Genomic DNA, 14,601 nt, shown 5'->3' on the forward strand with positions numbered 1-14,601 from the left:
TATTTTCCATGTAGGTAGAGGCACTGTAGATGAAAAAAAGTGAATGTTATTTGGAAGAAACAATACGAAGGTGGTTCATGTGAGAGCAAATAAGAGAAATTGGCTAGACAGAAAACACTGCGATACACAGTGATGGATGTTGTAGGTTACGTTTAAAAAGTTTAACATCATCATACTTAATTTATAGGCTTATATGATTTCAAAACATTAACAGAGGTACACAGTTTGGAACCAGATTTGGTGACAGTGACTTCATTAAAAAAAAAAAATAGACAAACTGAGTAGATGAGACTGACATTGAGGACACAGTATGATAGAGCTATCTGGCTATGCCTGTGTGTGCTCTGGTCAAGGCTCAACAGGCCACAAATGAATCCCTGATGCACTGAATTGGCTGACTCAGGATGACAGCAGAGACTCCACAAGCTCAGGGGGGTGAATATGAACTGGATGACCAGCATTTCAGTGTCCCAAAGGCCATCAAAGGCAATCATGAAGGCAAAAAAGTAATGCAATAAATATGCCACTTTTTCATATCTTATTTGACCTCTTTTTGGGTATATTTATCATCTATCTTCATAATGTGCTCTTAATTTAATCTATTTTAAAAACAGCATATTTTTAACCTTATTTAAAATAGTGTAATCCATGAAAAATTTATTAAGATTTGAACAAATTGACTTCATTTTACTGAATGCACTACTTTGGATAACCTTTTACTTTTGTTCGTTTTGTTCTGAAGATTATGCTCAGCACATTTCACCATGTGTGCCTGGTTGTGTTTGATTTTTTCTAGTTCTGTATATTATATGATATGTGTTTTGCAATTATGAGATTGCCACCTTTTATGTTTCAGATTTTTTTTTGCCCATTTCCAGATCCTTATTAAGGTTTAATATAGCACTTAGGTTTTATCATCCCAAATGAAAAGTCACTTTTGTTTCTGTTCAAACCAGACTGGTCTTTATTTAACTGCAATCTCCCAGTTGATATTTCTGTGTTTGATCCATGTACTATATCCACCCAAGCCTATGTGGATTTTGTCACTTTTATTATACTGTGGACATTATCACTCTCTTGAGTTTAGCAAGTCATATGAGGTAGAAATAAAATGGAGAATGGTACCGAGGAAAAGCCTCAAGCCAACCCTTATTTCTTTATGTTTTTCTTTCAGGGATCTATACTTTCTTCTAATTTTTTAAGTGCTCTTGAGCAATGGTTTATTAACTTTTTTGGTTTCTTTTTTTGGAAATTTCACTCATTTTCAGTCCAGTCCTTGTATCTGGCCATTTTCAAGGGAATGTTTTTTCTTTGTTAGGGCACTTAACACTGACATATGAATTGTTAAACATAAAAAGGCATCTAACTAAATGACACATGCTGATGTCCAACGCATTATAGATGACTTGGGAAAAAACTGTTTTCAAAAACACATATTTTTTCCCTTGTTGAAACTGGACAAGAGGTGGACAAAAGAGGAAGTGGCAGATTTAAAAAAAAATTCTACAGTAAGTGAACAGCATCTGAAAGTCATTAAGAAATAGAAAATCCAGCAAAGACACTGGACCTGAGAGATACACCTGGCCCATCTACTGTTTACTGAATGTAATGGTCTCAATGGAAGTGTTACTCCCTGTTTCTCCTTAAGGAAGGAAAAGGCTGAGGTAGTCTTACACAACTTACCCAAGAACTGGACTAAAAATCAGTGGGAACTGGTCTCATGGAACGATAAAATGAAGTTTATTTAGCACAATTCAACAGTAAGGTGATTCAAAGTGCTTTACAGAGACATTAAAAAACCAAAACAAATAAAAATCATGATTTAAAATGGGAAAAAAAAGCAAGAAAGGAACAGTAGATGAATTCAGTAGTTGAAATGTAAATTTTGAATTTGGTGGTTTATTCAAATGCAGCTGAGAACAGGTGAGTCTTCAACCTAGATTTAAATACACTGAGTGTTTCAACTGATCTGAGGCTTTCTGGGAGTTTGTTCCAGATATATGGAGCATAAAAGCTGAATGCAGCTTCTCCATGTCTGGTTCTGACTCTGGGAACTGATAAAAAACAGGATCCAGATGACCTGAGGGATCTGGAAGGTTCATACTGGGTCAGGAGGTCACTGATGTATTTTGGTCCTAAACCATTCAGAGCTTTATAGACAAGCATCAGAACTTTAAAGTCTATCTTCTGACGGACAGGCAGCCAGTGCAAAGACCTCAGAGGTCTTTAGTGAGCTTTAGGTCTGCCTCCATCACTACACCCAAATTTCTCGCCCTGTTGGTGGTTTTAGGTGTAAAGATTGAAGTTCTCTGGTGACCTGTAATTGTTTTTCTTTGGCTCCAAAGACTATTATTTCAGTTTTGTTTCTGCTTAGCTGGAGAAAATTGTGGCACAACCAGTCATTAATTTCCTCAATGCATTTACCAAGTGTCACGGTTTGCGGGGGCAAGCCGTGTGGAATATATATAGGACCAAAAGGCGGCAGCTCTGGTGCAGGTGAGTGTTTATTAACAACAAAAATGCAAACAACAAAGGCGCTAGGAACATGAAACTGAAACCTAAACTGGGTAAACTAACAACACAAACCAGAACAGAAGATGCAGGGAGATCCGGAGAACTATACACGGAGAGACGCAGGGAGACCGAGGGGAAACAACACAGACGAACCAGCAACTACTATGACAGAAGACACAACTTAAATACACTCAGAGAACACAGGGGGATTACATACAGGTGGGGACACAGCTGGGAGTAATTAACATGACGAGACTAGGGAGGCAAACTGAAAACACTCACATAAGACACAGACCTTCACAATAAAACAGGAACTTACACATGAAAGGACACAAACTAAGAAACGCGGACTAGATACAGGAACACACGGGCAGAACAGAGTAAACACTAACCAGAGGAAGAACAGAACCAAAATCGCGAAGAGAAAACACAAAACGCTGGGTCAAAAGGACCCAGGATCATGACAGTACCCCCCCCCTCAAAGGCTGGCTCCAGACAGCCCAACAAGAAACAAAACAGCCAGAAAAAACAGAAAACAACCCGACCAGGGCGGGCGGCGGGGGCCCAGGAAGGAGGGCTCGAAGCAAAACAAAACCGGAGCACCAGAAGGCCAAAAGACAAAAACAAAAAACGAGCCCAAAACCAAAAGAAACGAAGCACACCAAAACACAGGAAAAAAAACAGAGTCCAAAACAGAAGAGTTCAGGGGGCCGACAGCACAGGAGTCCAAAACAGTTCGGGGGGCCGGCCAGGGGGCCGACAGCACAGGAGTCCAAAACAGTTCGGGGGGCCGACCGTGCGGACGGCAACGGCGGCGACGTGGATACAGTTCGGGAGGCCGGCCGTGCGGACGGCAACGGCGGCCACTCAGGCGATGGCGGTCCGGGGGCCGGCCGTGCGGAAGGCAGCGGCGGCCACTCAGGCGATGGCGGTCCGGGGGCCGGCCGTGCGGAAGGCAGCGGCGGCGACTCAGGCGATGGCGGTCCGGGGGCCGGCCGCGCGGAAGGCAGCGGCGGCGCCCAAGTGTCAGGCGCACCGGCCGAGGCTTGGAGGGCACAGGACCAGGCGACGCTGAAGCAGAGGCTGGACCAGACGAGGACGAAGACTCGGATGACGCCGGACCAGACGAGGACGAAGACGAAGACTCGGATGACGCCGGACAAGACGAAGACTCGGATGAAGCCGGACCAGACGAGGCTGCAGCTGGCGATGAGGCTGCAGCTGGCGATGAGGCTGCAGCTGGCGATGAGGCTGCAGCTGGCGATGAGGCTGCAGCAGACGAAGGCGATGAGGCTGCAGCAGACGAAGCACAGGCTGGAGCTGGCGTAGCAGATGGTGGCTGGATGGGCTCCTCGGGCCCTCCAGCTGATGTGGCATGGTGCTGGTGCGGTTCTCCTGAACCCCCAGCTGATGAGGAAGGTTGCTGAACGGGCCCCTCGGACCCTCCAGCGGAGACAGGAGGCTGAACGGGCCCCTCGGACCCTCCAGCCGACGAGGCATGAGGCTGGTGTGGTTCTCCGGAACCACCAGCTGACGAGGAAGGCTGCTGGACGGGCTCCTCGGGCCCCCCAGCTGAAACAGGAGACAAAGGCCGGAGCGGTCCCTCGGACCCTCCAGCGGAAACAGGAAACAAAGGCCGGAGCGGTCCGTCGGACCCTCCAGCGGAGACAAGAGACGAAGGCCGGAGCGGTCCCTCGGGTGGCTGCTTAAACTCCAGGGGTCCAGAATCAGCTGAGGACTGGGACCTAGCCTCTGGGGAAGCCCTGGAGCGGCAAACTGTGCCAAAGGCGGCTGAACTACAAAAAGCACCTTGAGGTAAAATTATACTTTCTCCCTGCATGGAGTGAGTATGTGAGACCACTATTACTGGAGCCAGAGTTACGGGTAGCGGGGGCACTGGAGCTACTGGGGCCTGCGCTACAGGCGGCACTGGAGCTACTGGGGCCTGCGCTACAGGCGGCACTGGAGACTGAGCTGAGGGTGGCACTGGAGACTGAGCTGAGGGTGGCACTGGAGACTGAGCTGAGGGTGGCACTGGAGACGGAGCTGAGGGTGGCACTGGAGACGGAGCTGAGGGTGGCACTGGAGACGGAGCTGAGGGTGGCACTGGCTGCGGGGGAGCTAACTGGGCTGAGAGTGGCTGCGCGGGAGCTAACTGGGCTGAGAGTGGCTGCGGGGGAGGTGATATGCTGTTCACAAAGTCATCTGCCGCACAGAACACCGCCCCTGAATGAACAGTCATACAGTCCGCAAATGGAAAACAGTCCTCACTCACCACAGCCGGCGAATTAGAAGTCCGAACGTCCAGCTGTGGGGTGACGCGCTTGCGGCGCGATCGGCGTCTCCTCCCCGCAGACGGCTCCGACGGGCCGGGCAAGATCACATCCGGCGAGTCGGGCAGCGAGGCAGGAGTGGCTGAGAGAAGGTGCGGTGTGAGCCGGAGAAAAGCCTGCATGGTCGGAGGAAGCGAGTCCAATAGCCATGGCAGGCCGGAAAAGAGCCGTTGCAGCCGGTCTTCTGCTGCGCGGCGAAGCTCTTCCGGGGGATGTTCCAGCCATAGGCTGAGAAGGATCTCCACATTGTATGTGATGTCGTCCTGGAGCTCCTCGGACGGATTTACTGCCGCTGGGTCCATGGTGGCTGGTTCGTTCTGTCACGGTTTGCGGGGGCAAGCCGTGTGGAATATATATAGGACCAAAAGGCGGCAGCTCTGGTGCAGGTGAGTGTTTATTAACAACAAAAATGCAAACAACAAAGGCGCTAGGAACATGAAACTGAAACCTAAACTGGGTAAACTAACAACACAAACCAGAACCGAAGATGCAGGGAGATCCGGAGAACTATACACGGAGAGACGCAGGGAGAACGAGGGGAAACAACACAGACGAACCAGCAACTACTATGACAGAAGACACAACTTAAATACACTCAGAGAACACAGGGGGATTACATACAGGTGGGGACACAGCTGGGAGTAATTAACATGACGAGACTAGGGAGGCAAACTGAAAACACTCACATAAGACACAGACCTTCACAATAAAACAGGAACTTACACATGAAAGGACACAAACTAAGAAACGCGGACTAGATACAGGAACACACGGGCAGAACAGAGTAAACACTAACCAGAGGAAGAACAGAACCAAAATCGCGAAGAGAAAACACAAAACGCTGGGTCAAAAGGACCCAGGATCATGACACCAAGAGCCTGTACAGGGCCTCGGTCTCCTGGTGACATTGTGATATATATTTGTGTGTCATCTGCATAGCTGTGATAGTTTATTTTGTTGTTCTTTATAATCTGTGCCAGTGGGACCATGTAAATGTTAAACAGAAGGGGTCCCAAGATGGAACCTTGGGGAACTCCACATGTGATACTTGTCTGCTCAGATGTGAAGTTACCTATTGATACAAAGTATTTCCTGTTTTCTATGTATGTTTTGAACTAGTTTAGTACAGTTCCTGAAAGACCTGCCCAGCTCTCCAGTAGTTTGAGTAATATGTTGTGGTCAACTGTATCAAATGTTACACTGAGATCAAGTAAAGCCAAGACTGACATTTCTCTTCTGACAGGAGGTCAACACCACGTGTCTAAAGCCATATAGAAAACTTGGTGGAGGATCTGTCATGTTTTGGCTGGATTTCATCCAGTGGTTTTGGAGATCTTGTCAAACTTGATGGAATTATCATTAAGTACAGTTAGCCTTTGCTCTACTATACAATGCCAGCATCTGATTGGCCATGGCTTTATTATTAAGATTGACAATGATTTTCAAACATACTCCTGAAGAATATAAAAACACAGTGAAACACTATCATTCATGGACTTCTCCAGAGTTTGGAACTCAACATTGTTGAAGCAGTGTGGGTTCGTCCTGACCGAGAAGGGAACAAAAGACAGCCAACATAAAAAGAAACCTTGGATGTCATTCAAGAACTACTTTATGAAATCAGAAGAAATCTTGCTTAAGACATTTCAGGCTGTTTTGAAGGATAAAGGTGGTCCCTTTAAAATACCAACAAGCCTCTTCAAATTGTACAAACTTGGTTTTGCCTTCTATACTATAGTTTCATCATTTTTGCACCTATTCTTTATTTTTCTAGTAAAATGTAAAGCAAAGATGATTGGCTCCAGACTTTTGCAAGGTATGTATTTCAGACTGAAATCAATGCAGGCAAACCTAATCCATTAAATAAGTAGGTGGAAACTTTGTAAGCTTCAGTATTGACCCATGATTAATTATTCCATGTGAAGATTGACATGAAGCCACAATGTTTTTGACCAGGGTGACACCCCAAATATAATGTACTCCTTACAGAAAATAAATACAAGCTTAATAAGTTAATTCATTATGAGGGGTTCCCAAAGAAAAAAAAATCATATAAAAACCGCTACCACCATCTTTCATTTTCTGGAAAAAGGTTGATGATATTTCAAAATGAAGGAATTGTAGTTGGACCCCGGGTATTTAGCCATGGCACTGGTAATTAAAGTTGTGGAGTTGCACCGTACTTGGACGTTGATAGAGTATTTGTGCTTCCTGCTGTGGAACAGACTCACTTTCAGATACAGTGATCAGCTGAACATGTGTTCCCTTTGGCTACTCTGTAGAAATCTGCAAAAGCCTGCCACAGCCTTAGACCCTTGCTTGAACCATTAGCATTATGTGCTCCTGCACTCTAGTAGTAAAAAACTGCAGCTTCAGACGGTTCTCTTAAGGATACTGTTTGGAGTTTAGATTTTACCATGATAACACGTTTTTCCACAGTAATTATTCTTAGATTCATTCACATCTTCTACTCAAGCTGTATTCTTTTCAAGTGTGACCTTATTCATTTCTATATTTTGATCATTTAAAGCTTTTTATATAAGCCCTCTTTAGCATTTCAAAACTTATACCTTTGGTGAACAAGGTTTTTCTTTCTGTTAATCTAAAGCTGACAAGTGCTGTAATAAAGGGTGAGGAGGTTGAGAAGCAGTGCACCACAAATCCTTCATTTTCTCAAGCCTTTCATGGTATCAAGTCTTGCTAAAGGCCCACACCAAAACCCTTGTTACACTCTGCCTCATGCTAATGTTCACCATCAATAGGGAGACATCTATTTATGCTGGGATGACAGACAGAGATGGAGACAGAAACAGAGAGAGATAATGGATGAACAAAGACCACAAAGAGACCAAAGACTAAACATATGAAACAGAGGGAGTGAGAGAGAAAGGAAGAGATGACAGAAAAGAGGTAAGAATTAAAATTCCCCTCCCCTTTTCTTGTGAAGTGACAGCTACAGTGATGTATAACCCTAGCAGTGGAAAGTTAATTAGATAGGCTGGGTTACTGAGAGATGAAGGACTGAGGGGCTGCAGAGGAGAAGAGGGAGGTGGAGGAAGAGAAGAAGATGTAGAAAGAGAAGGTTACACAAAAAACAAGAGGAGAAAAGAAAGGAGAAGTAGGGCATAGGAAAGGTGAGGAATGAGACAAATGATGAGAGAAAGGAAAATAAGATGAGGTAATAATTCAATGATAGACAGAATGAGAGACTTGCTGAAAAGTAAAGTTGTAGAGGGAAAGATGAAATAAGAGGGAAAAGCCTTGTCAAAATTATTTTCTTATTCTTTGAAGCTGTAAGAATGTACAGAAACAACTACATGGTAGTCACACAAGCCACATCAGAAAAAAATCAGCAATATGCACATATTCAAAATCATCTGTCTCGCAATAAAACTTTCATGATGCTCTCTGACAATGAACTTGGTTAAAAGACAATCTTAAATATATCATCGGCACTGCAAGGCAGGCAATTGAATGTCTCCTCTCCATGCATGACACACATCCTAACAACAATCCTAACAGGATAAAAACAAATGCCACTGAACTTGCAGACTCACGCACTCTCTGTCCCTAGAAATGTTTCACTGTTCGAATGAGTACCCACTCACTGGAACCAGACAGTCCTTGGGGATTTTTAATACTTCTGAACACTCAATAAGTTCATAACCTCCTTTATAACTCCCTGTAAGCTTGCCATGTATGTCACACAGACTGCTGTCATCTGAGTGAAAACTATATGTTCTGAAAATCTCTTTTGAGTGGAAGTTACAACCCATGGGTAAAATAATAAACACACAAAAGAAATAATAAATACAACATAAAACGCTTTTTTATTTAGTAGCTGAACATTCTGGCTTCCCTCTGGCACTCCTCAAAAAATGTATTCATATTATTTTAATTATTAGGATGTTTTTTGTTTCTTTTTCTATTTGAAGTAAAGGGAAAATATCCTTCTTCCAGGATAGATCCTTTCCTTTCAAAAACAATTTTCTGATTGACATCCAGACTTTTTACTTGTCATCATATTACTGAGCTGAAATGCCTTTTCTGAAAACAACAACAACGAAAAAAAAAAAAAAAAAACATTGCTTGGTGGGATTATCATTCTGAAAAAATCCTTCATCTTCATTAACCCAAATTTACAGCTAATGTTTGGACAGAATGAGAACATTTCAGCATGTACCTGTGCATTTACTGATAATGTAATGATTCCCACATGCTCTGATCCTTTATATGGCATAAAAAATCCCGATCATAAATGAGTGAGGAAAACTGCTTGTTTTCTCAGTTTTAAAAGTTTTAGTATCACCTCCGCTGCTAAAGCAGATTTGTTATTCATCACTGTTAAACATTACTTTCATCCAGTCATCCAATGACCAAAATTGCTTCACTTTAGTCCACTGATATCCTTTGATATCGTTTGTCTACCTGAATATTTTCCTTTTATAACCCTCTCATTTTGTTTGTATTTGAACCAAATCATAGATAGAACTGATTCTGTGTAGTAAATGATATAAATTTTTGATATTGGTTTCCTTCTTAGACTAGATGGATAATCCCTTCCATTGTTTCACCTGACAGCTCTGTTGTTGTGGTCATGCTTTCTTTCAGCGAGGTGCAATGTCTTGAAAGTACTTTAAATGCAGCGTATTAGATTTTTACAGTATTTATATTAGAAACAGATTAAAAGTTACAATTCTTCCCTCTATTGGTTCTGGAAAAATATCATTAATTAAAATAATAATTTTAACTTAATCTGTTTGCTTGTGTCTTGTGGAAGATTCTTGGATTGTTAGTTGAGTTACCAAGTGAAGTGGTGAACCGAGAGTACGAATACACATAGCATAAGTAAAGTGGAACAAGTGAGCTGATGGGGCAAGCTGGAGTGACTGGGCATTGTTAAAAACACTGACAGCCTCTGCTGGGTGGAACAGGCAATTAACAGAAAAGTACTAGTAAATCTGGTTCATCAAACTCATGTCTTTAAACGGAATTTCTACTGTGGTGGTGTGGGTTTAAAGTTAAAATGCTGTTAGCCTAAAAACTAAACATATGCCAGGTTTAAATAAACCAAAGGTAATTTAGTATCTATGAAGTGACAGTGTTTCCAGTTAGCTGGAGATACAAACATTTTAAATAATTTAGTCCTGGCAATAAAAATAGTATTGTGAAATAACAGACACTCTTACGATTGTGCGGTTAGATACCTACATTATATATTTCATACGTCATTAAACATGACTTCAAAATTTGCACAATAAAGCACAATACTGTGGAAAATGTCTGTGCAATTTGTCAAAGCCTGATCTGCAATTACTGTTTAGATAAATGGACTATTGTCCAGATACAAACACATTACACTGTCTGCAAAACAGGTGTTTATGTTCATTTAGTTTTATTATGCCATTTTTACTATAACGACAATACAGTGCACTAAACCTCACCATGCCCTCTACACATCATCAACAATTTCACTCCTGTATAGTCCGTATGACTACATATATTGGGGTAATCCTATAGATGTTGTCCTAGCTCTCCCATTTTGTTATTATGACTACTGTATTCTTATCATATGCTAAAGTTAGAATTTGTATCCACAGTATCATGTTATATGTAGCTTTTGTTATGTACTTTTTCCAAGTAAGGCCCGGTGGAAGAAAAAAGATAAGGAAATGAGAATAAGGCAGTAAGAATCAACAGCAGCAGAAGGAAAGAGAAGAAAGAAGAGAGAAGATTGTGATAAAACACAGGAAATGAGAAATGGAGAAGAGAACCCAACTTTTACCTGTTTGTGTCTGTTGGTGTGTGTGTGAGAAAATGTGAGTGTGTGTATTTGTAGTAGAAGTCAGTTTGTGAGTGTGACTGACAATGACAGTGAGTGCAACGAGTGGGGGTCATTCTTCTGTTAATTAGTAAGTTAATGACACACTATGCTCCAGCGGACATGCAATATGGCAGGCTGACACACACTTACATACACACACTTACAGCCACACATAAGGATAATGGCTAAGTCTGCTTCGGTGCTCACGCAATGTGGCAGGCTGCTATGCAAAGAGCTTGACAGTGAGATAACAGGCTAACAATGACACTTCACACATACAAACACACACACAGCAGCAACAACTGACAGGGAATCTCATCAAACCAGCTTTAATGAAGTCACTTTTCCCAAATAGAAAAGAGGAAGAAAGGAGTGATGAGCAGAGGAGGGGAGAAAAAGGAGGACAAGGTCGCATGGATTGATGACGGTCATTAGCCTAATAAGGTACTTTAATGAAGCGGGCCCAACACTATAGAGTGCCACAGAGTCTAAAGAACACACACACACACACACACACACACTAACAAAAACACCCAACTGGTTTGTGTTCTCTTGTATTCACATATAAATATAGCTATTTTTGTCAGCTTCTAATAGAGCTGGGCGATATAAGGAAAATCTAATATCGCGATATCTTTTGGCTATATCACGAGACACAATATTTAGCACGATATTTTTTAAATAACCTCCAAAAAGCAATGTTATTTTCAACCACATGGTGCCTAAAATTGCACTTGTGTACTCATTCAAATCAACCGTTCAATTTTTTTTTTCTACTTTAAATACAAAAAAACTGAATTAATTAAAATCTTTCATTTTAACCGCTTTTTAACCATCCATTGCCCACCAAGGTTTTTCACAAATGACTATACTGTCACAGTATGTCTCTTTCTTTAACAAACAAAAGATCATAGTAAGGAAAAAAAAGGACATAAAGCAAGAATTCACGGGGAAAAATAAAACAACCGAAATTAAAAAGGTGCTCTTTTGAGCTTATAACATATAAAAATTGTAAAATAAAAAATGTGATGACCTCAAATTACAGAAACAAAAGTCAAGACAGTGGTTATAAAAATGACTGACCAAGAACAGTCACAAGTATCACTGTTGGTTTATTTAATGTTTTCTTTGGTGTGTGAACAGACTGAATTTTTCAGTGGATGACTTTTCAGCTGGTGGAATACATTTCTGGTACGCCTACGTTTTGCAGGAATAGTTTAACTGCACATTTTGCAAATTATCGGATTTTGTTCAACATCCTCCTTGTAAAATCCAAACGACAGTGAGTCTCATTCCCTCACTTGTCTGAAACTCCCGCTGTCACCATATTGTCCCTGTCTGGTAGTATATAAACACCCATGTTCAACGCAGTGAACATTTTACGGGTTAATAATACATTCGCAGCATTGGCATAAAAAAAACTCATAAAAAAAACTCAGTAAATTACCTGCAGACAGCTTAATATAACCATGGCAACTTATACTCGATGATTACAATAAAGCCATTTTAACCACTGTACGTGGAAAAGTCCACAATACATTGAGTATATTCAATATATCGCCCACCCTAGCTTCTAACTTCCATTTCTCTTCCAAACACTCACAGATACCCAACACAGTAAAACATAACAGTATGTACACAAACAGTTTTACATGCAAACACACACATGCATAAACAAATACAATGTAAGCTCACACTCACCTCTCCTTCTGAGGACTGCAAGAGGAGGTCTTTTCTACAAGATGCCGTAAAATCTCCCACTCCAGCACTGACCTCCACACCTCTGGGGGCCTCTAGAGTTAGGGTCCGAGTTGGGGATTCCAACCTGAGAACCATTAGCACAGTCTAGTCATGCTGGAAGCACTGGAAAGAATAGACACACGCACCTGCAAGGATTTGTAGTATGAACATGAGCAGGGTGATTTTAGGTTGATGCTTCAGCTGCCATTAGATGATTTTGTTTTTGTTTTTTTAACTTTCTCAGTGACTGTTTTGTGAACACAGTTTTTTAATCCACCAGCTTTTCAATCAAAAGCAATAAAGGTTCTTGTATAACAACTGAATATTTACTCTTGAGTGAGTACGGAGCATCGTACTCTGTAGGTAAACAAGGTAAAACATTCAATAAAATACAACTTCTTGAACACAAAATTTGAACTTTCACAGTTACTCATTTAATGATTAATGTACACTGAAAATTTTGGATAGAGCCCTACTATATTCTTAAGAAATTTCATGAAATCAATGAATTTGTGATTACTTTGTAATAAGCACTAACATAACCATGTATTTAGACTTCCCTGTTTCAGGGTTATCAAGTAAGCTCTTGAAAAGCTTGTTGAGACAGCCATTTTTGCTAATCAATGAATAAAAGTACACTCCTTTTTTAGCATTGCACAGTAAAGTTTCATAGAAAATTGTATTAAACTTTTTATTTAGTCTTTTTTTTTCACATGTTTAATACATATTAAAATAAACAGAATGTAATGTTTACAGAGCGACACATCCATTTTCAGGTTTTGATAAAAAAAAAAAGCAATTTAATTTTAGTGAGCAGAAACGTATTTTTCTTTCAGAGAATACAGGTACATTGAAGGGTCAGTAGGTAAGGTTGTGTGAAGCTGAAAATAATACAAGGTGATTAAACAGTTTGGTGGAGTAAGATAAGCACAATGCTTCGCTCAAGGACATATTGGCAAATTAAATCGAATAAAGAGCAATTTTTGATGTGAAGTATAACAAGTTACACACCACATACACACCAAAGACCAAATAACAAACATGTTTCAGTATAGGGGAAGTTTTCCAGACAAGCTTTGCTCAAGGGCACTTCAAAAGATTGGTTTCCCAATCCATACGGAGAGGCTGAAAGGATAAAGTGTTCAAGCCAAAGACTAAATTAACTGAACTCATGATGTTTGTCAGATCTGTGTTCAAAAAACAGATGGACGTAAAAAAGAAATAGGAAAGAAGCCCTTGGCCAGGAGCACTTTGGTGATGATATCAAGCTTCCACTGTTAATGTCCTCACTAGACTACAGTCCCCGGGCTAAAGTCATTTACTTTTACTGTGTAGAAGCTGAAAACTGTTTATTCACACAATTGACACACGCACTGTGGTGGGGAAAAAAATGAACAATTGAAGATTCAATCTGAAAAATTAAACATTCTCTGACAGAAAAAAAAGCTACTTTAGTAGTGTCATGGTCTCTGTGCCTTCACTCACATTTTCTCCCTTATTCTTGCTCATGAAGGCATAACAGGTTGCCACTCTGGGGTGTGGCAGTTAATCAAGACTGGGAGGCAGTGTACACCTGGTTTCCATTATTCATCCTTTGTATATAAAGACCACCTTCTTTCATCCACCTTTACCAGGTTGTTCAACTGCTGTAGCAGTAATATCAAGCTTCACTTGTTTCATGCTTTCTTTAATTCCTTGTAACTTATCTGTTGTTTCTGTCTTCAGAAACCCCTTGGTATGTGCTCCAGATCTTCAAGGCTTCTCTGAAAAGGTTTTGTGGATCCCCCAATCTCACTGGAACTGGACACTGAACACTGACCTTCTAGCCCACTCATTAGTTGTCTGCAACAATTATTCACTGCTCAGATTAGCCTCTGTTAATAAACAATTTGATTTGCAGTTGTGGACTACATATAAAGGTCTATCCATTTTGAGTTCATTATGACAAAATGATCGAATGAGACACAGGAGAACCACAAAGGCACGGTAGTCATGTTTGAACCAGTTGGAAGAATGGACAAACACAGCTGCAATGATCTTGAATATGTACAAGGGGAGGGTGGTTTTAGATTGATGCTTCCGGTACAGGCTTTGCATCAATTAAAAAATTACCTTATTAACCAAGGATTATACTCAGTCAACAGATTATCTGCACATTGCTGGAACAAAATCACATCCCAAAACAAGTTA

General features: G+C 41.3%; 1 protein-coding gene across 1 annotated transcript in view; it reads right to left on the reverse strand.

The window, feature by feature from the left end:
- The window catches only part of LOC113023928 (zeta-sarcoglycan-like), a 384,596-nt gene that overhangs the window by 18,973 nt on the left and 351,022 nt on the right, over positions 1-14,601 (reverse strand). The window contains exon 7 of the mRNA XM_026170405.2: positions 12,373-12,496. Within this exon, the coding sequence (XP_026026190.1) occupies positions 12,373-12,496 (124 nt within the window). The remainder of the gene's footprint in view (positions 1-12,372; positions 12,497-14,601) is intronic.

The sequence above is a fragment of the Astatotilapia calliptera genome, chromosome 6 (assembly GCF_964374335.1).
Source record: "Astatotilapia calliptera chromosome 6, fAstCal68.1, whole genome shotgun sequence".
Classification (NCBI taxonomy): Eukaryota; Metazoa; Chordata; class Actinopteri; order Cichliformes; family Cichlidae; genus Astatotilapia; species Astatotilapia calliptera.